This window comes from Mytilus californianus, unplaced genomic scaffold (assembly GCF_021869535.1).
Source record: "Mytilus californianus isolate M0D057914Y unplaced genomic scaffold, xbMytCali1.0.p SCAF_8, whole genome shotgun sequence".
In the NCBI taxonomy this organism is placed as follows: domain Eukaryota; kingdom Metazoa; phylum Mollusca; class Bivalvia; order Mytilida; family Mytilidae; genus Mytilus; species Mytilus californianus.
The window spans coordinates 14,929,633-14,956,727 of record NW_026262734.1 but is presented as its reverse complement, the minus strand read 5'-3'; the positions used below and the strand labels follow the sequence as shown (position 1 = coordinate 14,956,727).

The window sequence follows — 27,095 nt, the reverse complement described above, 5'->3', positions numbered from 1 at the left end:
ATGTTCCCACTCAGAAATCTTGGTAGACTTTTAGTATGTTACAAAGAAAGCCTGTTAGAATTGAAAAATATCAAAATTAATTCTGTTGCAATTTTTTTGAGGTTGGCCACAAATTTCATCTATTTTGACTAGACTAATAGCATGTAAACTGGAGTATTGAATTCATACAGCATGTGATCATCACCATGTGTAATTAAACATAAATTATACAATAAAACATGTACTAATACTGTAATGAATGTGGTTTAGGTATAGTCTCCCTTTAATTGTTTCAGATTAGTATTTTCTTAATTAAATGTTTATTTTATGTTTAATTTGATCTAGACAGGCTAAAATACAAAGTAGCTTTAATAATTTAACTATAAAAGTATTTAAATTTCATATTACTTTATATATTTGATGAATATTAATTCATTCAAGTTTTCTTCAATACCATATTTTTATTTATATCTTTGAAATTTATAAAAATTTTCCTTATCACTGGATCAGGAGTTGGGCCGGTGGGGTAAACACCACTCCCCACATTGTATATATGAGCCGGCAGTGTAGCACTGCCACCTTTCTCTACATAACAGCTCGCCGGAATGATTCATTCCACTCGAGTTATTTAACAGCAACTACATTGGCATTATTTTGATACGATTTTCTAAGTTCTAAAACACAACGCGAAGTATACTGTAACTTGTTTATCTAAGTTTTTGATTTGAATAACTATTTTATTTTCACTCATTTGACCTGAAATACTTTTCTTTTCCGTTTCATGTTTGAACTTAACTTTTGAAATAGTATTCTTTTTCATTTCGTTTGACTGTTCTAATTGAATGTTGTACATTTGTAAATAAATTTTTGAGTTCCATTTGATTTGTGTCTCTATTCTGCCAAAATCTGATATCAGGTATCCCGAGGATCGAATAGGGACGAAGTACTAGCCACTACACGTCCCGGGAGGTGTCGTCACCTACCCCCCTGTTACAATACACACAAAAACAGTAATACATGTAATAGAACTTAATATGAACTATGTGAATAATAATACATGTAATATTCAAGAGTAGTACTCAGAAATACTGTTCTTCCTACATTTAGAATATAGCAAAGTACTCTCGACCAATGAAATTGTAGAATTGGATGCCTCTTAATTGTGAAGAATGAATGTAAATCATGTTCTTAGTAAGGGATTATCCTTTTATTTGGGTCTATTTACAGTTCAAAACAAAGAGTTTTTATAAATGAGTTACAACCGCCCCGAAGCACATTTATCAGACTGAAAGGATTTATCACACAGTGATTGAAACTGACTAAAAGTTGAATTGTAAAACAAACAAAAATCTCAAAATAAGTTGAAGTTTACTGGTGCAGTAAAAATGGTACCGTGAATTTAATTATGAAAATATTAATAACTTCAAATTACTATAAAATTAAACAAAACCAAAGCAATGCAAAAAAAAGAAAAAAATCTTTCAGATAAAAAATAACCTAAATCTTATTTGCTGTGAAATAAAATTTAGTTGTAACTCAAATGTATTAATTGATTTAAACTGTAAATAAAAAAGGATAATTCCTCACTAAAATATTACATGATTTACATTCATACTCACAATCAGGAAACATACAATTCATACCTTTTCTTTCTACTGTTGTGTCATCTAATATCTATAACGCATTTTTTTAAAAAAATATTTCCCAAATGATAAGAAAGTCCTCACATCACTTAAACTTATCCATAAATGACATGCCGAAAAAGGAAGTCATGCATCAATTATAAACATTGCACTGACAATGAAAATAATTCTTGAATAGATCATTTGAGCCTTGAGCACTTTACAATATTCTAAGTTTGTAAGAGAATGATAATCCCTTACTTCATGATAAGTACTCGCTAACGCTCGTACTTATTCATGAAGAAAGGGATTATCATTCTCTTACATATACTTGGCCTTATCAGTGTGAACTACGAGTCGTTCTACTCTCTCTTTTGTTTTTTTATCAATAGTTGTAAAGTACAGTTCATCATTTTGTATGTTATAGTTGGATGCTTTTCTCCTGATAGCTCTTTTCTCATTGTCAGTTGAGGCTGGTGGATACTTTTTATAGCTAAGATAATTGAAAATATTTTGGAATTCAACACCTTCCATTTTTTGTTTATATCAAATTATAACTGGTTCTTAATTAGTTTGTTTTTAGTAATAGAAAATTAAATATAGCTAAAACATTTCAGTGACTTTTTTTATTATCTCCCTTTAAAGTACACTTTTTACTGTGAAAAAGTGTCCTCTTATTGAAAATCAACCTTTACAGGACATAATTTAATAGTATTTTATTATGAAATTATGTCCATTGAATGGAAACTTTTTCACCGCATTGGACAAATCTAGATATACCTTTTCTGTGAAAAAGTGTACGGGTGGACACTTTTTCACAGGACACTTTTATGGCTCACAAGTACACATTGATTTTGATACTGTCTGGAAGGTTACACTTACATCATAATCGTACTTTCTGTTAATGTTAAATTCTAATTCGTAAACTCAAACGAACATAAAATATTTATCAAATAACCACAAACTCTTACATGGGAGACGCCACTTGCAGAGACAAGTGCACATTTTATTATAAATATGAGTATAATATTGTGGAAAGTTCATATAAATACACAGGTATTAAGCAGCTTGTACATGTACTGGTTTCCCCATACTAGTGGTCTACAAATCTGAAAATAAATAATATAATTATTAATATTATTTATTTGGCAAAATGCTACTGTACACTTTGACTGCAATGGCTCGAATGACTTTAAACCACACGAGTTCACTCGTGCATGAACTCAATATCCCAATCGAACCGACCTTACTATAATTAACCAAACACTAGTCAACTATAAACAAACAACATTTTTACATGTTCGATTTTTGTACAACTTTGATAAATACATTTAAATTCTAATTCGTAAACTCAAACGAACATAAAATATTTATCAAATAACCACAAACTCTTACATGGGAGACGCCACTTGCAGAGACGAGTGCGCTCGAAACACAAAGAACGGAAAATAGCATTTAATATTTATTTGAATTCCTAAATTTTGATAAACAGATAACTGTGCTTTAAAGTCTTATCTAACGTAACCATCCTTTCCTCTGTCCCATTTAAACCTGTTATGATTCAGAAAAATCCTATCAGAAATACAGGCGTTAGCACTGGCTCTTGTATATGAGAGACGTCTGGAATCATTTCGAAACCTATGAACATTGGACCTCTCAGAGAATGTTATTTTAACTAAAAATTTTAATCAAGGTGTATGTCAGCATCTTTAATATAGCTATTTAAAGAAGTTTATTTTGTTAAATATTATACCAATATGCATGTCTGAAGTTCAGCCTAATAGCCTCAATAACAATCAGTATTGTCTAAATATTCGCCCTAGTGACTTTAATAATACCGGTAATATGCTAAGTTACTTTAATAATAAACAGCCCAGTGGCTTCATCAACAACCACCTGCCCGTTTTCTGTAATAACAAACCTGTCCAGTGTTTTCAAGAGCAACCGGCACAGTGTCTTCAATAACAACCTACCCAGTGCCTTCAACAACAACCAGCCAAGTACCATTAATAACAACATGCAAGTGTTTTCAACGACAACCAGCCCAGTGTCTTTAATAACAAACCTACCCAGTGGCTTATACAAAAACAGGCCCAGTGTCTTCAACAACAACCAGCCCAGAATTTTCAACAACAACCAGCTCAGTGTATTCAATAACAACAAGTCCAGTGGCTTAAATAACAACCTGCCCAATGTCTTCAACAACAACCAGCACAGTGTCTTCAATAACAACATGCCTAGAGGCTTCAACAACAACCTAACGAGTGTCTTCAACAACAACCTGCACATAGTTTCCAACAATAACATGCCCAGTGTCTTTAACAACAACCTGCCCAGTGTCTTGAATAACTACCAGCCAAGTGTCTGCAATAACAACCTGCTCAGTGGCTTCATCAACAAACAGTCAAGTCACTGCAAGTGTCTTCAACATCTACTAGCCCAGTGTCCTCAACACCCAGCTCAATGTCTTCAACAACAACCAGCCCAGAGTCTTCAATAACTACAAGCCCAGTATCTTCAAAAAACAACATGCCCAGTTGCGCCAATAACAACATGCCCAGTGGCGTCAATAACAACATGCCCAGTGGCGTCAATAACTGTAACTATCAGCCCAGTGGCTTAATTATTTACGACATGCCAAGTGGCTTCAACAACAACAGGTCAAGTGTTTTTCACAACATACTTTTCACTGGTGTCAATAACAACCTGCTCAGTGTCTTCACTAACAACCTGCCAAGTGGCTTTAAAAAACAACCTGCTATGTGGCTTCAATACCAACCTGCTCAGTGGCATTAATGACATGCCCATTGGCTTAAATAACTATCAGCCTATAACTTTAATTACGCATGTCTAGTGGCTTCACTAACATCCTGCCCTAGGGCATTGATAAAAAACTCTGCCCAATTGCGTCAATAATATCATGCCCAGTGGCTTATTAAACTATCAGTCCAGTGGCTTTAACTACAACTGGCCCAGTGTCTTCAATAACACACCCAGTGGCTTCAACAACCTGCCTGTCCATTGGCGTCAATAACAACCAGCCAAGTGTCTTCAACAATAAACTGCCCAATGCTTTACAAGCGACCAGCCCAATGGCTTCAATAACAACACGCCCAGTTGCGTCTATAACAACCTGCCTCGTGGAGTCAATAACAACATGCCCAGTGGCTTAACAAACAACCTGCCTAATGGCTTCAATAACAACACGCCCAGTGGCGTCTACAACAACCTGCCCAATGGCTTCAATAAACAACACGCCCAGTTGCGTCAATAACAACCTGCCCAGTGGCTTTACAAACAACATGCCCAGTGGCTTCACAAACAACCTGCCCAGTGGCTTCAATAACAACACGCACAGTGGCGCTATAACAACCTGCCCAGTGAGGTGTATAACAATCTGCTCAGTGGCGTCAATAACAACATGCCCATTGGCTTTACAAATAAACACGCCCCATGGTGTCAATAACAACACGCCCAGTGGCGTCTGTAACAACCTGCCCAGTGGCGTCAATAACAACATGCCCAGTGCCCTACAAACAACCTGCCCAGTGGCCTCCATTACAACACACCCAGTGGCTTCACTAACAACACGACTAATGGCGTCGATAACAACCTGCCCAGTGGCATCAATAACAACCTGCCCAGTGGCGTCTATAACAACCTGCCCAGTGGCGTCAATAACAACCTGCCCAGTGGCTTACAAACAAACACGCCCAGTGGCGTCAAAAACAACAACACACCCAGTGGCGTCTGTAACAACATGCCCAGTGGACTAATAACTACCAGCCCATGGCTTAAATTACGACATGCCCATTGGTTTCAACAGCATCCTGCCCATTAGCATTAATAAAAATCTGCCCAGTGATGTCAATAACAACATGCCCAGTGGCGTCAATAACAACATGCCCAGCGGCGTCAATAACAACATGCCCAGTGGCTTAATTAACTATCAGCCCAGTGGTTTAACTTACAACTTGCCCAGTGTCTTCAATAACAACACGCCCAGTGACTTCAACACCCTGCCCAGTTGCGTCAACAACAACCAGTCCAGTCGCTTCAACAACAACGTGCCCATAAGCTTCAATAACAACATGCCCAGCGGTTTAAATAACTATCAGCCAAGTGGCTTTTATTTACGACATGCCCAGTGGCTTCATTAACAACTAGTCCAGCGGCTTCAATAACAACCATCCAGTGACTTCAAAAACAACATGTCCAGTGGATTTAATGATAAACAGCCCAGAGGCTTAATATAACTATCAGTCCAGTGCCTTCAATAACAACCAGTCCAGTGGATATAATAACAACCTTTCCAGTGACTTCAATAACAACCTTTCCAGTGACTTGCATAACAACCTGTCCAGTGGATTTAATGCCCATAGGCTTAATATAATATCAGTATAGTGCCGTCAATACAGCATGTCCAGTGCCTTCAATAACATCCAGTCCAGTGGCTTCAATAACAACCTGTCTAGTGTATTTAATGATAACAGCCCAGAGGCTTAAATAACTATCAGTCCAGTGCCTTCAATTACAACATGCCCATTGGCATCAATGACAACCAGTCCAATGGCTTCAAAAACAACCAGTCCAGTGACTTCAATAACAATAGTCAAGTAGCTTCAATAACAATCAGTACATAAACTTCAATAATAACCAGTCAACGGCTTCAATAAAATCAGCACAGTGGCTTCAATGACAACCAGTCACTTAGTATCAAGACAACCAGTCAGGAGCACGTGGTTTCAAAATTTTTACCAACACATGCAGTAATTTTAACAATCAATCAGCCCAGTGATTAAAACAAATACATACTCAGAAAGTAATAAACCCTAAAGAAATCTACTAGTATCATTCCCAGTGGTAATTAAGCAACAATAATCAAAATGAAACTCTTGGTAACTGTATTATAGTTTAGCTACAGCTCATGACAACTATACATTATATAACCTGCGCATGTCAGAACTCTGAACAAGGATAAACAAAACCAAAAAAAAAAAAATTTATAGTCCAATTCCTTTCTCTGAATTAGCTTCTGAAACAAATTCAGCATTATTAAATATTTCTTGTTAAATATAACAGTATAACTGGCGGAACTGTGATAAACTGGATATAAGAACCATAATCAATCATGTCTAAAACAAATGAATGTGTAGCATTAACTTTCAAATACTTATATATGTTCTTCTCATTTCCCTAAACAGATCATGAAGAGGGATTCTTTTTCATAATCAAATGACATGTACTGAATTACAACCTAAACGTTCATTTTTATAATAAATTTTAAATTCAATATAATGAAAAACAATACATGATGTAAACAATACTTATCACCTTGATCTTTAAAACGCTCTTGTTCCTTGTGCTACTTGGTCGTCAAGGTCCGTGTTACAGCAGACCTAATTTTCTTCTCATTCTCGGAATCCTAAGCAAGCTCGTCTGATAGGTATTCTTTGACTGTATCCCATTCTGCTGGTGACTTGTCAGCGATCTTAATACACTTGTTCCGCTTAAGAATTTTCTCCATAAGGTCATAGCTAATATCCACGACTTTAGAATATTCATCACGCTCGGCTGCACGTTTGATCCTGGATACTATATAATCAATTTCAGAATTAAATTCGTGCTGAACATGCTTACTGTAACTTAAACTTATAAGAAAGTCTTGATTTAAGCTGTTTATAAACAAGGTTTCTGATTTATTCGTCGCGTCTTCCAGAAGTTCCATCTTAAGGCTATCAATTGTACTATATAAATACTGGTTAAAATTGTTCATTGTATGTCTGCAATTTTGGTTACCATATCTTCATTGTTATGTCAGTATCATAATATCATAAAGGTGATTTTCTTCACGTTCAGAACTTGCCATATTACGAAAAGTACAAGTTGAAGATAAACTAATAAAATGCTACTGTACACTTTGACTGCAATGGCTCGAATGACTTTAAACCACATGAGTTCACTCGTGCATGAACTCAATATCCCAATCGAACCGACCTTACTATAATTAACCAAACATTAGTCAACTATAAACAAACAACATTTTTACATGTTCGATTTTTGTACAACTTTGATAAATACATTTATCTATAGCGAGATATTGTATCTTCAGAAGAAGGAACTTACTTAAAAATTTAAACAGTAATGTTGATCTTATCAGACTTTTTAAATACACTGTAAAACATTATATAACTTACCTGTATGAATATTTGTGTGGAGTAAGATGTATGAGAAATGTTTTTGAGAAACACTTTTTAAAGAACAATATTCTAGTGCAAGAGACGAAAGGTGTCATAGCATTTAATTTTTGATTATTGTGTTGATGATATATATGTCATTATACTTTAAAACATTGTCTTGTGATATTTTTGTGTAATATGTAATTTATCTATTGTATATAAAAGTTGAATAATTGAATAAAGATAAAAAAAAAAAAAGTGCGATGCACATTAAAAGGAACTACAAAAAAAAAGTACTTTCTGTTAATGCCACCAAGTCGCTGGCAATGCTGTCAGACCGTTGGTCCCTGTAAGGGCCATCTGCTTAGTAACCTTTGTTTTCGGTACTACCTCTAAGGTTCTGGTTTAAAAGTTTTACTTATCGACTAATATTAGTATACAGAAAACATAAGCACTATTGAGTGATTATATTGAATGAATTTAAATGAATGATATATGTGTATGAGATCAAGTTAATGAATTACGCATGTGTACCAAAGCTATTATTATAACTTCCTCAGGAAATTTGATAACATAAAAGGTTTTTCTTTTTCACAAAAGGACCAATTTTAAAATGATCAGTGTCATTCATGTGTATACTTAGAGGTTCTAACACCAGTATGTCGTATTCCTTAGCAAAATTAATGTACAATCTAATAAACAAACGAAAAATTGAAAAAAAGACGATATTATGAAAAATATATGACAACACAAAAATAAAAAAAATGATAATTATATCAAACTGTGACCTGGCCTGCAGCTGTAAGATTTATAGATTTCAGGAAATTTTGACTGTGAACTATATTTATTTCAAAACCAAGCAAATAAGCAGCTGCGCCAAGAGCGCATGATACGCCCATATTGTGCATTTTGAAATTATTACAAGAATAAAATGGGATATTCAGAAAGCGTTTGTTTAATCAAAAGAAAATAAAACGGCTCTGCAGAAGAAAAAAACATGCTTGAGGATACTCTTAGGCGTATAAATACTACATCAAATATGACTGTTAAAAGTCCCTTAACTCTGGAATGACAAACCAGACAGTTTTCAAAATTAAAAGCTAGTCTACATTTAACAACCCCAGCAGCAGTGTTAAGTTTGTAGAGATATGCTTACTCTTCCAGAGCACCTGATATCATCCCCTGTTTTTGATGGGTTTAATTCGTATTGCTCAGTCTTTAGTTTTCTATGTTGTGTTTTGTATACTGTTGTTTGTCTTTTGTCTTTTTTTTTATTCGTTTTTTGCAATGGCGTTGTCAGTTTATTTTCCACTTATGAGTTTTAATGTCCCTTTGGCATCTTTCGTCTCTCTTTTTGAATCAAACAATTATCTTAACCCCTTCCCCCTCCTCTCACACACAGTGCTCAGTGATGAATTGCTCTGTGTCTTCTGTGTCTAATTGCTACAAATGTACAATTGAATCAACTTAGTACGGTGACAAGTAGAGTAAATTAAAAAAATAATGGGCCGACCTACCTCATGCAGATTTTGGTCTTGTTTTGAAAATAAATATAATGCCCTTCGATTAATGTCTGTATCAAAGTGTTCCAGATTTTTGTCGAGCCTGCGACTTTTGTCGTAGAAAGCTCGACATAGGGATAGTAATCCGGTGTCGGCGTTAACCAACTTCTTAAAAGCTTTATATTTTAGAAGGTGGAAGCCCTGGATGCTTATACTTTGTATATAGATGCCTTATGTTACGAAGTTTCCATCTGTCACATGTCCATTGTCCTTGACCTCATTTTCATGGTTCAGTGACTACTTGAAAAAAAAGTTAATATTTTTTGTAATGTTAATTTATCTCTTATTATGAGTAATAGGATAACTATATTTGGAATGTGCGTACCTTGCAAGGTCCTCATGCCTGTCAGACAATTTTCACTTGACCTCGACCTCATTTCATGGATCAGTGAACAAGGTTAAGTTTTGGTGGTCAAGTCCATATCTCGGATACTATAAGCAATAGGTCTAGTATTATTTAGTGTTTGGAAGGATTGTAAGGTGTACATGTCCAACTGGCAGGTGTCATCTGACCTTGACCTCATTTTCATGGTTCAGTGGTTATAGTTATGTTTTTGTGTTTTGGTCTGTTTTTCTTATACTGTATGCAATAGGTCTACTATATTTGGTGTATGGAATGATTGTAATGTGTACATGTCAAGCTTGCAGATTTCATCTGACCTTGACCTCATTTTCATGGTTCAGTGGTCAAAGTTAAGTTTTTGAGTTTTGGTCTTTTTTTCTAATACTATATGCAATAAGTCAACTATATTTATTTTATGATGTACATGTCAGTCTCGCAGGTTTTATTTGACCGTGACCTCATTTTCATGGTTCATTGCTCAGTGTTAAGTTTTTGTGTTTTGGTCTGTTTTTCTTAAACTATAAGTAATAGGTCAACTATATTTGTTGTATGGAAGGATTGTAAGATGTACATGTCTGCCTGGCATGGTTCATCTGACCTTGAACTCATTTATATGGTTCATTGGTCAATGTTTAGTTTTCTTGGTTAAATCTGTTTCTTAGAAACTATAAGCAATAGGTCAACTATATTTAGTGTATTGAATGATTGTAAGGTGTACATGTATTTCTCGTTTGGTTTATATGACCTCGACGTCATTTTCTTGGATCATATTAAGTTTATGTGATAGTTGTAGTAAAGCTTTATATTTAGTGCTATCAACATAATATCAATGGTTAGTTAAGAAGGCGAGACATTTCAGCGTGTGCACTCTTGTATAAAATTGTAGTCAAAAGTCAGAAGGGGGTCCTCCATCATAATGGTTACATACTTTTGACAATTTTATCGGAATTCCTTTATGATAAGTAATAAAAAAAAATCGTTGAAATTACGCTCTTGAAAAGTTGCTTAAATAAAACTTGTTAAACGTACGCCTTATGTTGATTTTCAACTGTAAGTCCATCCATTAAACTCTTAAAATAAGCAACTTGTATTTAAATTGGCGCTGCACTATATGCAATGCACATTTAAATTACCTCTAGTTTACTCCTGTGACACTTCTCATGAACAGATAATTAAAACCGATGTAGAGAACAAATGTTATGTGAAAAACGGTGTTCATTGAATGTAACTAACACTTTGTGTGAACACGGTCTAAGACATATAAAAACCGGTGCTTTGCTTTAACGCCAATTGGCATTTCATTTGCGCCAAAATAATCTTTCATTTGCGCCAAAATAAAACATGTCATTTGCGCCAATAATACAGGTAAATACAGGTAAATAAAACCTTAAAGAAAGAACTATACACTGGAGTAAAACCAAAAGTTTGTTCGGACACAAGACTTGTGACACATCGTGTACACTGGATAACCTATATGTGTGGTCATAAAAAGTTACAGACTTATTTCCTCTATACAAGAAGAAGGAGATGTGGTATGATTGCCAATGAGACAACTATCCACCAAAGTTCAAATGAAGTGGATGAAAGCAATTATAGGCAACCGTACGGCCTTCAGAAATGAGAAAACCCCATACTGTATAGTCGGCTATAAACAATCCCGACATAAAAACATTTCAAATATTATATACATCTTTATACATCTTTATAACATGACAAACATCATACATCATATTCAAATATACACCATACAGATCAACTTGACATAGGTGCACACAGTGTTTAATTGATGATCATGTAATAATATCATTTCCTGGGTGCAAGCCAAAAAAAGAAACTTTTTTCATAAAATTTATTTTATGTCTGGGAACTTGTAAATCGTTTTTTTTTCTTTCTTGAATTTGCATATTTGTGGATACAAGATTGTTATTTGATTTGTAAACAAATTAAACAGTTTGATATTTAATTCGCTGTTGAAAAATTAAGCACTATAAATAGATATAAGAAGATGTGGTATGAGTGCCAATGAGACAACTCTCCATCCAAGTCACAATGTGTAAAAGTAAACCACTATAGGTCAAAGTAAATTACATTTACTCCAAAAACAACAAAAGACAGCAATAACTTGTGTACAAATTAACAAAAACGTTTTTCTCTTGAAGTACAATCATCATGTTTATATTTGCCATACATTGATTCTTCGGAAATATGATTTACATGATTACTTGTGTGATTAAAGTCACACCCAGTGCCTAATATATTTAAAGGGGCATTAGCTACGAGATGTTGAAAAAAACTAAATATGTTTTTTTTATTTTTGTTCAATCATTAATGAAAGTGAAATAGTGATATAATAATTCGCTTTTAGCATCCAGTTTGGTTCAGTTTGGTCAAAATAAGCAAAGAAACATCGCTAATGAATTATTCGATTGCAAGTGAATAATTTGACCTCAATGAATCCGTATTCATGCGAACTTCAATTGAACCCTTTAGCTAGAGATGGGTTACACATGAACTAGGCGTGTTCGGCTATTAAAAAGAAAAGAATGTCAACATTGGAAGTGAAACAAGGGCAAACCATTTGGTTGACTGATTCGATCTACAAAAACTCATTCTTATACAGGTAAAAACGATTATGAACATATGTTTTAAACCTATAATATGAAATCAAACAGACCTAGAAAAATCCAATTGCACGAGTTCGCTATCTATTTATATCTATGTTTATGTTTATATCGGGTTATATGACCGTCGCCAGTCTTCGGAGGTCACCTCGGTGGTTAATTAGATGGTGTTAAGACTAAAATAAACACTAAATGCTGATACATATCATCGAGTCCGTGCATCGTAAATTGTTTATTTTAGACTTTTTATAATTTGGATATACGTTTTGGTATGTTATAAATCAAATATGAGAATTTGAGTCAAATCGGTGAAGATGAAATTGACAGCTAATGCCCCCCTCCTTTTAATGCACATTTAGGACTTGAAGAAATGAAAAATACATCCAATAGGAAGGTTCTGCAAAGTACTTGTAGGTTGAACGATATGTGGCTGAAGTTTTGACTTTCACTAGACAAAAGAGTATTTATTGGATAAAAGCAGAAATTTTGACTCGAGCAGGTACCCTATACCCCTCCTCCCTCTTTCACGAGGCATCGGATTTAATATTCACATTCAGACCGATCGTGGCTGCGTATTTATACATCCCGAAACAAACTCCCCTCTTTACCATGCCGATACAACTGTCTCAATATAACTTGACATATAACTAGGTTTTGTCTAGATCCAATAATCATAGATCTTCATTTTAAGTGTTTAATTTTCAATTCATTTCATTACACAATTTTCAACATTATAAATATCATTTTGTTGTACAACAATCAGCACTTTTTGCAGATGTGGACAACGTTGACACATGTATACATATCTAAACAAAATGACTGAATATATAGTAGCAATCATTAACATAAATTATAAAATTGAAATAAAATAGGTCCATATATTGAGCCTTGGGGTTGACAGTATTGACTTTTCCACTCGTTATACTACACTTCCACACAATCTCATTAAACTAAAGTTTTCCTATTTAATTAAATGGTCGTTTGAAAAATTTAATTGCAAATTTATTTGCTGCAACTCATACATGTATAAAGCCTTTTTCTCTAATGTGAAAGGCAAACATGATAGATATTCTTACTGGAGGTGTGATGAGATGATTAAAGCTGTAAATTGTCTCCTTGACAACATTTATTTACGTTTCGGCAATACAATTTATCGACAGGTTGTAAGTATTCCTATGAGCACCAATTGTGCCCATTTAATAACAGACTTGTTACTGTACTGTTATGAATCACAGTGTATGGCCAAACTCAGTAAAGACCCGTCTAAATTCCATTTCAATGATAAATTGAACAACACTTACCATTATCTTAATGATATGTTTTCGTTAAATAATTAAGAGTTCTTTAAATATACTGCCGTAATTTACCCAAAGGAATTTACTTTATATAAATCAAATATTTACAACAATAACTGTCCTTTCCTAGATTTAGATATTTAAGTTTTTCACGAGAAGTTCTACAAAAAATTACGACAAAAACGACGATTTTGTTATCAAAACCATACTAAATATTAATGTATATCAACACATATGCACATTCATGCAATCTGTCGATACCTATATTTGGCATTGTACAAGGTCCTGTTTTTCTCTGACTGTTAATGACTTCTTTACACTAAATCCATTGGATGTTGGATGTGTGCTGATGGATATATTAGTCTGAGGTACAATAGGCGAGTGACTTTAACCATAAAATTAAAATTTTAATGCACCCACCTAACACACGGCTAAATTATATATCATTTGAAAGCTACACATCTGTACTATCTGTTTTGCCCGGTCGTAAAAAAATCGTACGGTGCAATTTCCGTCAAATCAAGATCAAAGGCCAAGGACGAATAAGTGCATATTTTCTGAGATTTCAGCTTGATTGCATAATATGACTTTTATATACTAAATTAACATATGCAAACCATTTAAACTTTTAGCAGAGAGATTAACGGTCATTAATCAAATGCATTTTAAAATATTTAAAACGGGTTTTTGATAGACAGCACATGTTTCCTGAAATTCGAGTAAAAGTTAACAAAATGTGTGAAAACCCAAATTTTTCTTTCTGATGCAACTGCTTATCACTTAAAACTAAGTAAAATCTTGTAATAACTATCAAAGAAGTTTTTGACGTCATAAATTTCCTAAAATTATGCTTACTTCTAATCAAATAGCAAATCACAACAACTCATGCAGTTGCCCAAAATACCACCATCTGCGAAAAAAAACAGCTTTTAAGCATTTCTTCCTATTTAAACATTGTATGTGGTCAATATAAGATTTAATAAACAAATTCTTAAGAATCTGAAAAATTTAAAGTAAAAAAATATGTGTCTGAATCATACTATTGCTTGAAATAAAGGGGGCGAAACTAAGAGATTGCAATCTGCATTGTAACTACCAGACTGAAGTAAACATATTTTGACTTTTCTAATTGTTTGATTTGTAGCTTCATTATAAATATTGATGTAGTGAAAAGACCTTAAGTTTTATTTATTTAATGTGAACCATAAAAATAAATTGAAAATTTAGACAAAAATAAATAAAAAATAAATTGATGAAAATTGAAATTTAAAAGAATTTAAAAACCAGTAACACATTATAAAACTTGACTTCTTGATTGCTTAAATTGCGTTGTTCATTGTTTAAATGCATTAATTCATCAAATAAGAATAATTTTGAAGAAAAAAATCCATTAATACGCAACGATTCTAGTTACAACTAGACTTTCTGAATAGCTTGAATGACTAGTTCATTTTTCATACGAGGATGACTTTATGCAAGAGCTTCTGATGACGACTGAAAAGAAGCTACCATTATCTTGAAACTTCACTTTCCACTATATAGATGATGTCATCTCGCTGAATAGTGCCAAATTTGTCACAATGTTGGACTCGTATTTTCCATTGAAATTAAAAAAAAAAAGACTCAACAGATATAGTTTACTCTACCACTTATCTTGAAATCGACGATGAGGGTTGGTTGAGAACAAGTTTTACGACAAAAGAGATGAGCATAAATCAACCCATAAAAACACTCCTTACTAACCAATTATAAACTTTTCATTTCTATGTAGCAACATTATAGCAACACCTGCATATCTATACTATTAAAGGAGGAGACCGATTTCATTGAGCCTCAACTCCTCTGAAACAATAACAAGTCGGAATATTTATGATATGACGTATAAATGTGGGATTTTGCATTTCCTAAATTTGTCTTTGCATGCTCAGTCGACGTACTGCCCGCAAAATTAAATAAAACTCTTTATTTAAATACTTGCCTAATTGTAACGCGATTTCGCGGCATCTTCTTGTAGAGTATATATCTCCAAGTTAATACACTATTCCAGAGCTTGCATTTACTTTCACGATTGTCGTGATAGTGTGTAACTGCTCACAATGAAGATATTAAATAAAGGCAACTATAGTATACCGCTATTCAATAGTCATCAATCGATTTACTAGTAACTGAAACAAATCCGGGTCACAAACCAAAACCGTGGGAAACGCATCAACTATAAGAGGAACACAACGGAATAACAGAAACACTGAACTGCTACAAAAACAAACATTAACATACAAAGAAACAGATTATTGGATACCAACTGCCTTAAGCCTGACTTGGTACAGGACATTTGAAGAAAAATGGTGGTTTGAACATGGTTGGAATCATCCCTTTGAAAATTTTATGACGCCACTTCGAGTTGGTTGACAATTATGAAATATCTGTTTTGCCAGATGACGACTGATAAGTTCCAATCGACGTAACCAAAATACCGTCATTTTTGCCTTGAATGTCACCTACCGAATAAGGCTTGGCACCGAGGTAGGAATTACACGAGCCACAAGACAGGTGTCACATGTGGAACATAATCTGCTCACCCTTTTGGAGCCCCTGAGTTCACCCCAAATATTTTTGGGGGGTTTGTATTACTCAATATGTAGTTTTATATGTTGTGTTTTGTATACTGTTGCTTGTCTTGTTCGTATTTTGCCCGGCTTTGTCAGTTCGTTTTCAATTATGAGTTTGATGTCCCTTTGACATATTTCGTCACTCTTCAAGTAGTAAAAGTTTTAAAAATTGTAGATCATTGTAGTTAAATGTATCATGATAACGATTTGGCTCTATTTATATATCACCGTGAGCAAATTAAGTTATTTTCGCGGATATTTGTCTTATTGCGTCAATCTTCTTCACATTACTTTGAGGCGATTTTTTTGCCGATTTTCATTACTGCATGTTAATATCTTTAAAGTGAAATAATACCAAAGGGACAATCAACATCTCAAACCATGAATCAAATAAACTTAATTAAAACCATGAACAAAATAAAATTAAAGTCCAAGAGACGAACAACAGTCCACAAAACACAGCACAGCATGAAAACGATCACTGCCTAAAACAGCGAATGATTTTATGAGGTCAGGAAGGTATTCAACTTTTTCATTTTTTTATTTCACAACTGCTTATAGTGTTTTACATACACAATGACCTGCATTGGTATTTTAAAAGCTTATGTTGAAAATACTCAATCCTATCTCTATACCTTTGAAATTTGGTTTGTGAGAATAAAGATATATAGAAGCATCTTTTATTCAAATAATTAAAGAGATTAAACTTCTAAACACATTTAATATGTCTCACACCATTTTAAACTAAATAAGAAGCAGCAGCATTATATGTAGTTCGTTTACATCCCGCTTTAGACAACCAAGTGTTTCTAAACAAGGTTACTTATTTCAATGTTGCCTACGATTTAGTCGCAAAGTCATGTTTGCATTTAAACATGATTAAAAAAAAGTAAACAAGTTTGACTTCGTAAAAAACATATTTTTACCTCAATTAGCTCGTATATATTCTTTTCGAACTTTAAATACCCCTTCTTTTATTATGGAAAATCATTCTCCTCCCTGATATTGACAATTAGCGATGTGCTATCTTAACATAGAATAACAAAATGATCGCTATTTGCAGATGGCAGATTTTTGGGCAACTGCAAACACTTCAATAGAAGGCTGTTCTATGAACAATAATTAATAATTGCATCTTAAAATTACAAAACAAATATTCTTTGACCTAAAACATATTATTTATCTATTTTTTTAGCATACAAATATCGATCCCCCAAGATATATTTTGCTTTTGGAACAATTTTACATTTTTTAGGATTTGTGATGAATTTCAATTTTCGGGAAATATTGCGCATATAACATCTTATTTTTTGTTTGATTTGGAAATAATGTATTATGTTATAAAGAGTGCATATGATCTTTTGAAAAATTTTATGGTACAAGAATTAGAAAATAGCTTTTTGTTTAGTAATCGCAAAAATTGGAATGTTTTTTCATGACCTTTGACCTTGATTTAACAGAAAATGCACCGTACGATTTTTTTACGACCGGACAAAACAGAAAGTACAGAAAATTAGCTTTCGAATGATATATAATACAGCCGTGTGTAAGGTGGGTGCATTTTCTGCTTTGTATCAATCTGATGAATTAAGCGGTGTTTTTGTTTTAGAAGCGAAAATTTTAGGAAAGAAACTATAGTTAATATTATAGTATATATGGCAGGCAAAGTATATAAAGTGAGGGATGAAATCACAGGATACCACTTTGACATAAATCAGTTAAAAAAGTTTATTTACGCCCAAATAAACACGTAAAAAGGCAAATTGTTTAATCCTTTTTATTCAAACTGCATTTTGTTTTGTTAATAGACTTTCATTTTGACTAGTTGGTTAAATGACTGGGTTAAACAGGTACCTTACACAGAGTAGGTAATGCTTATTCTCCTGGGGCACATAGTTGGTAATGCTAATTCTCCTGGGGCACATCATTTCAATTCTAAAGTTTGTTTCAGTGTATACAATGTATCACTTCCACACTAAGGAAATATCATGGTCGCCATCACGATTTGGTTGACCAATATGGAATGTCCATTTCACAAATGGTTATGAATATGCTCCCGTTGTCTTTCTTCTAATCAGTTTTTCTAATACTGACTTTTACTTACTACCGGCTTTTCCGTTACCTTTGGACATCGCGACGGGTGCCGCATTCATATCTTACCATTGATTTCGAAACGAGAAAATCCGTCATATATTAGGTCACTAGAAAATTTGCCGTAGATTTGGATTTTCAAAAAATCTGTCATAGATTTGGGATGTGATGATGTCATGTTTACCAATGATTGGGAATCTGCAATATATCTGGAACCCACCATAGATTTGGGATGTCATGATGTCATGTTTACCAATGATTGGGAATCTGCCATATTTCTGGTACCCGCCATGGATGTGAGTCCTACAGATATGCATGCACTGCAATGGTTCAACGTCATTATGAAGAAAAAAACAATATTATACCATGCAAATAACTGGACAGTGTTCATAAATCTGTTTCAATTTGTTTGTAAGACTTTTATTTTTTGTTTGTTTGTTTGTTTATCGCAAATAAAAGATTGATATTCGTGTACACGCAGAATTTCGTGCTGGGTATAAATTGAGAATTGTAGATATGATAAATTTTATGTTGAAGAAATTGTTAGAAAAATTTAAATTCTTTAAATGAATACGATGGTAAAGGGTAAAGGTTGGTTACTACAGTTCAGAATGACATTGTTGACGTCACTCACGCCATTTACGTCATAGTTGATATGTAGTTCTGGGTAGAATTGTAGATATGTAGTTTTTTTATGCAACAGTTTAACATAATACATTGTTGCAAAATATCTCGGACTCGGATGTTGCTTGCAATTGAGTTTTCGATGGGTAGATGTCAAAACAAGACAGTTTTGAGCAGCTTTTCGTTGACTGCAGGAAGATTAAAGGTAAAATCTAGATAGATCCATAACATATTTTGATTATTGATTTCAGGGAAACAAGAAGTGACTTTATTGAACGTTCCTCTTTGCTATTTGATTGTTACAGAAATGAAGACGAAATCATCCTCATCACAATTAGTTGTTCGGAACCTTGTTGTTTCTGTGAAGACAAAGCACATTCTTTATGGAGTTAACACAGGGGCGCAAAGTGGAGACCTTCTGGCCATTATGGGCCCTACAGGTAAAATTTCGATTAATCAATCGTGCATAATATTTTGACCAATACTCCATTTGATACCATATTTCGAAAATACATAATCAGTTCATCAACAAAAATCTCGGTGGAAAAGATACCTACAGACATTTTAGACTAAAGGCATGTTTAATCAAAATATTTCCAAAAACGTTTGATCAGAATATTACGGGTGGGAATTTCAGTTTTGTTGAAAAATAACGATATGAATTATGTTTTTTTTTCTTTTTTTTTTTTATTTATACTGTTTTTTTCTTTTTGTTTATTGTTTATTGTGTAATCACTGGAGAGAATATCAGCGAAAAACAAATATGAATCAAATACAAATACAATATTGTATATAAAAAAAAATCTGTGACAGGTATTGTATAGAAGTACCAGTAATAAAGAAAAATCCAACTCAAATTGTTTTTATTTAGGTTCTGGGAAAACGACGCTTCTGAACGCTATTGCTGGAAGAGTTCAGTCAACATCAGGGGAGATAACTATGAATGGACAATATTTCAATAAACATCTGAGACGTCGACTTGGCTACGTGTTACAAGACGATGTGTTCATGCCTAGTTTAACTCTATATGAAACATTATATGTAAGTCAGAGGAAAGGGGAGGGGGAGATTTACATCTCATTGGTGGAAACCAAATTCCCTAACTCTTATAGGATCCACTGGTATTCCGAAACTTCACTGATCGAGGGATATTGGGAAAAGCGCTTTGGATTTCATACTTTTTTATTTTCACATATTTTCAAAAGGATTGTGGATCAGAACTTTCTTCTAGAACACCTGGGTTCACCTGTGGTTACTTGTTGAGTTCGTGCTTTTCAATCTTGTTTTCTGATAACTAGTCAGTGTTTTTCGGACTTTGGTTTGTTTTTGGCGTTTTCTTTTCTTCTTTTAGCATATTGTCAAATTGATGATAATACTATATCATACTTAATACATCTTATTATTGCAAGTACTGCTATTTCATGTAACTAGAATAAGTTCGATAAAGTATCTATATTTGCATCAGTTAAGGAAGGATACTGCTTACTTTGTATCGTACGTTACACTTTTAAGATACTTGATATGAGTAAAAGGAAATGTTTGGTCTATATAAATAACCAGCAACATATCGAACCAGACAAGACTAGTGCCTATTCAATGCTCCAAATCGTTCCAAGTCAAAGATTTGCCATTAGCACCAGACTCAAGGCAACCATTGATCCTCAAGACAGGTAGTGGGGTTAATATCAAAGGGAGGAGATGATTCCCTATGAGACAACCAATGACGAGGCTCCTGAAGACAGGTAGTGGGGTTAATATAAAAGGGAGGAGATGATTGCCTATGAGACAACCAATGACGAGGCTCCTGAAGACAGGTAGTGAGATTAATATAAAAGGGATCCGAGGAGATTATTGCCTATGAGACAACCACTGACGAGGCTCTTTAAGACAGGTAGTGGGGTTAATATAAAAGGAAGGAGTCTCCGAGATGATTGCCTATGAGACAACCACTGAAGAGGCTCATGAAGACAGGTATCGGGTTAATATAAAAGGAAGGAGATGATTGCCAATGAGACTTCTATTTCACTAGTGTCAAATGGACGATGATTTAAAACAAACTTCATGTTACCGAATGACCCTCAATAATGAGCAAAACCATGATACCATCAAACATGTTTGTACGAAGTATAAATCGTCAATATCGATCGGTGGAATATTCAAAGATACAGAAAAGAAAGTCTTACAACACTTATTACAGAAAAGAACGTCACACAACATTAAATACAGAAAAGAACGTCATACAACACTAATTACAGAAAAGAGCGTCATACAATATTAACTACAGAAAAGAGCGTTATACAACATTAATTACAGAAAAGAACGTAATACAACATTACTTACAGAAAAGAACGTCATACAACATTAATTACAGAAAAGAACGTCATACAATATTGATTACAGAAAAGATTGTCATACAACATTTATTACAGAAAAAGAACCCTAGAATACCACTAAAAATATATCACAAAACCACAAGAGGTAGCAAAACAATAAACAATACCGTACCTGTCAAATATTGCTCGCAGTTACTGAAATTACGAAAACGTTTATGATACGCACACTATTTATATACATGTATATATATACAAGTCTAAATTGAAAACAACGTTCAAACCTATGATTGCGTTGGATAAAAACCGCATATTTTATTCGTGTTCATGCAAAAACAAATTTCTTGGTAGAGGGGTCTAAATACAGCACAAACAACATTTTCCAAAAGACCAAATGAGTGAAAAAGTATATTTTAACAAAACGCATTTGACAAGCAGGTAGAAAAACTGATGTTCTTAAACCCTGCTGACTGCCATTGACGATTGCCAAATAAACGGATCACAAGATGTAACAAAATAGATCTTATTATTAATTTATTACCACACAGAAAACAATAAACTTGCGGAAAATATGGTATACCGCAAACATGAGGTGCAAAAATTTGTACACCATATCCGGATTTCGACAATTAATGTCTCTTCAGTGATGTAAGGGATCGAAACGGTATTTGGAAGGCCATAATTTTCCTCAATTTAGGATAGACTCTTAAATTTTGAAAGAGTCAAAATAGGATGAACGGATCATATAAACCCGAAGGCAAATATAATACAAGCCCAAACGAAAAAATATAAACAAGTCTAAATTGAAAACAACGTTCAAACCTATGATTGCGTTGGATAAAAACCGCAATTTCTTATACGTGTGCATGCAAAACAAATTTCTTGGTAGAGGGGTCTAAATACAGCACAAACAATATTTTCCAAATGACCAAATGAGTGAAAAGGTATATTTTAACAAAATGCATTTGACTAGCAGGTCGAACAACTGATGTTCTTAAGCCCTGCTGACTGCCATTGGCGATTGCCAAATAAACGGATCACAAGATGTAACAAAATAGATCTTATTATTAATTTATTACCAAACAGAAAACAATAAACTTGCGGAAAAGATGGTATACCGCAAACATGAGGTGCAAAAGTTAGTACACCATATCCGGATTTCGACAATTAATGACTCTTCAGTGATGCAAGGAATCGAAACGGTATTTGGAAGGCCATAATTTTCCTCAATTTAGGATAGACTCTTGAATTTTGAAAGAGTCAAAATAGGATGAACGGATCATATAAACCCGAAGGCAAATATAATACAAGCCCAAACGAAAAAATATAAACAAGTCTAAATTGAAAACAACGTTCAAACCTATGATTGCGTTGGATAAAAACCGCAATTTCTTATACGTGTGCATGCAAAACAAATTTCTTGGTAGAGGGGTCTAAATACAGCACAAACAACATTTTCCAAAAGACCAAATGAGTGAAAAAGTATATTTTAACAAAACGCATTTGACTAGCAGGTCGAACAACTGATGTTCTTAAACCCTGTTGACTGCCATTGGCGATTGCCAAATAAACGGATCACACGATGTAACAAAATAGATCTTATTATTAATTTATTACCAAACAGAAAACAATAAACTTGCGGAAAATATGGTATATATATATATATTTGTCTCACCTTGACAAAGGAAAACAGTGAGACATAGGTACAAATGTATGCTGTTTCCGGCGTCGGCGTAGGCAACAATGTATTAGTTTGTGATTAGGTCAGTTTATGGGGAACTACTAGTGGTAGGTCAATGATATTTGGTATGCATATGTATTAGCCCTGGCACATATCATTTCCATGGAGATTTTTTGACCCCACCCCTTCAGTCATGGTTTATTGACTTTGAAACATTTGCTAAGTTAACATGTATAAGTTTGTGATTTGGTCAGTTTATGGGGAACAAATAGTGGTAGGTCACTGATATTTGTTATGCATATATATTAGTATTGGCGCATCTCATTTCCATGGAGATGTTTTGCCTTGATTCATTCATTGACCATGAAAATTTTGCATAACTTACATGTTAAAGTATTGCTATTTAAATTTCAACATTTTCATTTTACTATCAACATAACGAAAAGGCGAGACATATCTCTGTGTCAACAGTTTATTTATCAATCTTCTTTAATATTGTTAGTTCACTGCAATGATTCGTATTGCTGAGTCAGTGTCGTTGAAGGACAAACAAACCAGGATAGATGATATAGTACAGGCTTTGGATCTGAAGAAATGTCTACATACAGGTGAATATTGTAAACAAATATAATGAAGGGTACGCAATGTAAAATGACAGACCAGAATTCTAGGGTTCATTTGTAATTCACCTGGCCTGTACTTTATTGATACCGAAAGACGTGTTATGAAAGATTGAAGGTCAAAAGGAATAACAAATTTTGAATCTTTAAAACAAAACCATAAAGTACGGGAACCTAAATTAAAAGAACTAATAACCCCGGAGTTATCTGAGTAACTGTAAAAATTGTATTTCTGATAAAAAAAAAGACCCTTAAAAAACAAGGAAAAACTGACAAAAAGATATAAAAGTTGCATAGATTAATTTCAATACATAGTGAAACAAATAAATAATTAAAAGGTATGACAACATGACAAGTAATGTGCAACAGACTGTACTAATTAGATTTATAGTTGTAGATGCACCTGACTGTTACAAAAATAGTTTGCATGTTTTATGTTCTTTCTTTCTTTTTAAAATAAAGTGAAATAACATGTGTAATGTAGGTCAAATCCTGTACGTGATATTTTTTGACAACAACAAAAGTTATCACATTCATATTGCCAAAGATATATGTCACAGGTAATAGTAATAAATTCTCAGGTTTTCCTATAAAATTACCAGGATGACTTTGAGAGAGATCCTAGCCCGTCGGTGGGGATTATGCACATGCTGTAAACTATCGTTTGATTCACGTAGTAATGCTGTCAGTGTAATAAAACACACGACCAGATAAACAATTTACTAGATTGTACGGTACAAATATATGAAATATTGGGTTTTGATTTCATAAATGGAATTCAAGGTCACGTTTCATTCACAAACAGTTAGTTGTTCAATACAATAAACACAAACAAATTATTTAATCAAGTCCAATAATATAAAACGTAACAGTGGCATAAACCTAAAAATTCAAGCCAAATAACCAAGTTCTCTCTCGTTGGCATATCCAAACAGAACCGCGAACTTGCAAATAATAACCTTTCAAATATCGAATAACGTTGCTAACACCAAAGGTAGTTAGGTAATGGTCATTTTGTAAAGAGAAATTAGATAACGCATTGATTCGAGTTAACTTAGAGCATTTGTAAGCCTATTAATAAAACATATTAAGGATAATTGATTACAAAGAAGACTTAGAAATATTGAACATGTTAAATAACCATACATTGATCATTATATGTTATTCGGGATCTTAAAAGGGGATATAAGCTTATATTCCCTATCAATGATTTATATCTCCTGGGCCGCTAGGCAAAGTAGAGATAGGGCACTGACAGGGAATATGAGCCCATATCACCATGTGAAGACCAAATATGGCTATATTATTAAACTGGAGTGACCCGATTTCAACATAAATTACCAATCAGATCTTCTGATCTTTGTTTACAGACTACATGGGCTCATGTACTCTGTCAAGGTAACCTATCATAATGCAGGATTAGCCGGGATAGTTCACTCCAGTATAATATAAGTACATGTAGTGGACAAATAACAAAATGTAACCTAACACGTTTAGGGTGTAAATAAGTCCTGACACATTAAATGTATTGTGAATTACAAGATAATAGGAAATGAATTAAAGATGCCTTGATATACAACAAATGTAAACGCTTATCAACTGTTATACAAATCAATAAGAATAAGACAAATTCCTAGCATTGTACATGTAGCTGTCAATGAGAAAGCAACCCAATAACATTAAAACACAAGACATTGTTCATTAACTGCAATTTCAAACGTTTTCAACAAAAGGAAAACAAACTTCCTTTACAAAAATAACGTCTCAAATTCAAAAAGAATAACTACATAATTAAGTAACTTTATATACTGATAAACATTACTGGCCATAAGAAATTAGTATTGACTAAAGATTATTTCAAAGAGATAAGAATACATGACATTTTTTTTTATCGTGATTAATACTATCTTTTATATCATCGTGTAAACTTAGAGCGAGCTACCTTATGCGTTCACACGTACCGAACGTTCTATTACATGATTGATTGGTGGTTAATTGTTTAACCACCGGTGACAATTATGTCATGCACATTGATAACAAAAACAAACTAACATTTAATATTATAGGAATGTTCTGCTAGATAGGTCGAACGGGATGAATGGCGGGAAATTTTGAATGCGACTAGGAAATGAGGACATATTGGGTAGGGCATACATTTTGCCTTGCAGCAGTCCCCCTTGAGAAACATCATAAAGTTGTTTGCATGTGATTGATGTTGTCTCTCGTATTGTCCAGTATTATTGATGAAAAGCGTGGCAAAAACGTTAAACCGGATGTGGATTTAAAGTACCCAGTTTGACCGGATGTGGGGGTGTATTCATTCATCCCGTACAATGAAAGACGATTGTTGTGAAAAGAATATTACAGCCGGACGGGAGGATTCCAGGGATGATCATATTTTTTAACATGTGAACCCCCGATGTTCAAAGTATAGCACCATTGAATGATATTACACCATTTAATAATAATATAAGATTTTATATACAATGTCTATCGTTACAGTTATCGGTGACTTTTTTGTCCGTGGATTGTCCGGTGGTGAAAAGAAGAGAGCAAATATAGCATGTGAATTTCTGACAGATCCTGATATTATGCTGATTGATGTAAGAAGACTATATAAACCCCACATTCGCAATAATTCAACTCTTTTTGCTCAAGATATTGAAATAAAAATTTGGATAATTCGATGGTTAATCTCAATAAAATACTTATCATATCAATAAGGAGGTGTGGCATGATCGCCAATGAAATTATTATTTACCAGAGACCAAAAGACGAGATTGTCTACAACTCTGGGACGTAAACAATGAGCAAAAACCATACCATGAAGAAATCTACGAAAGGCCCCGGCATTACAAACTGTAAAACAATTCGTCAGAAAAATCTACGCATGATGTATTCTAAAAATTACAATCGAAAGACAACTAGGACAGACTAAAAGTGAGTTTATCGGCCCAGTTTACATTCAACGACCTGTATAGAAAACATGTGTTTAATCCCTTAATACAAGTTGATTCTGTACAATCTTTTCTCAATTTACAGGAGCCTACATCCGGACTGGACTCTACTACAGCACATAAACTGATGATCCAGCTAAAGAACTATGTCACCCAGTACAACAAAACTATAATAGCTACAATACATCAACCATCTAGTCAAGTGTATCATATGTTTTCTAAGTTACTATTGTTGATGGACGGAAAAGTAAGTTTTTATTGCAAGTGTATCATATGTTTTCTACGTTACTGTTGTTGATGGACGGAAAAGTTAGTTTTTGTTGAAAGTGTATCATATGTTTTCTATGTTACTATTTATATAGACGGAAAATTAAGTTTTGATTGCAAGTGTATCATATGTTTTCTAGGTTACTATTTTTATGGACGGAAAATTAAGTTTTGCTTGCAAGTGTATCATATGTTTTCTAGGTTGCACTTCTGTAAATATAGACAATGCAATTTCCCATAAGAACTCCCTTTACGTCTAAAACTCTGCCACTTTTACTATGAAGTTTCGTAAACAATTATATCCTAGAACGGAAA

General features: G+C 33.7%; 1 protein-coding gene across 1 annotated transcript in view; it reads left to right on the top strand.

Annotated features, from left to right (window-relative positions):
* Positions 1-27,095, top strand: part of LOC127712505 (uncharacterized) — a 151,818-nt gene that overhangs the window by 103,625 nt on the left and 21,098 nt on the right. Inside the window, exons 2-6 of the mRNA XM_052218981.1 lie at positions 19,231-19,365; positions 19,797-19,966; positions 23,439-23,544; positions 26,059-26,159; positions 26,599-26,760. Of these exons, the coding sequence (XP_052074941.1) occupies positions 19,233-19,365; positions 19,797-19,966; positions 23,439-23,544; positions 26,059-26,159; positions 26,599-26,760 (672 nt within the window). The 5' untranslated portion in view covers positions 19,231-19,232. The remainder of the gene's footprint in view (positions 1-19,230; positions 19,366-19,796; positions 19,967-23,438; positions 23,545-26,058; positions 26,160-26,598; positions 26,761-27,095) is intronic.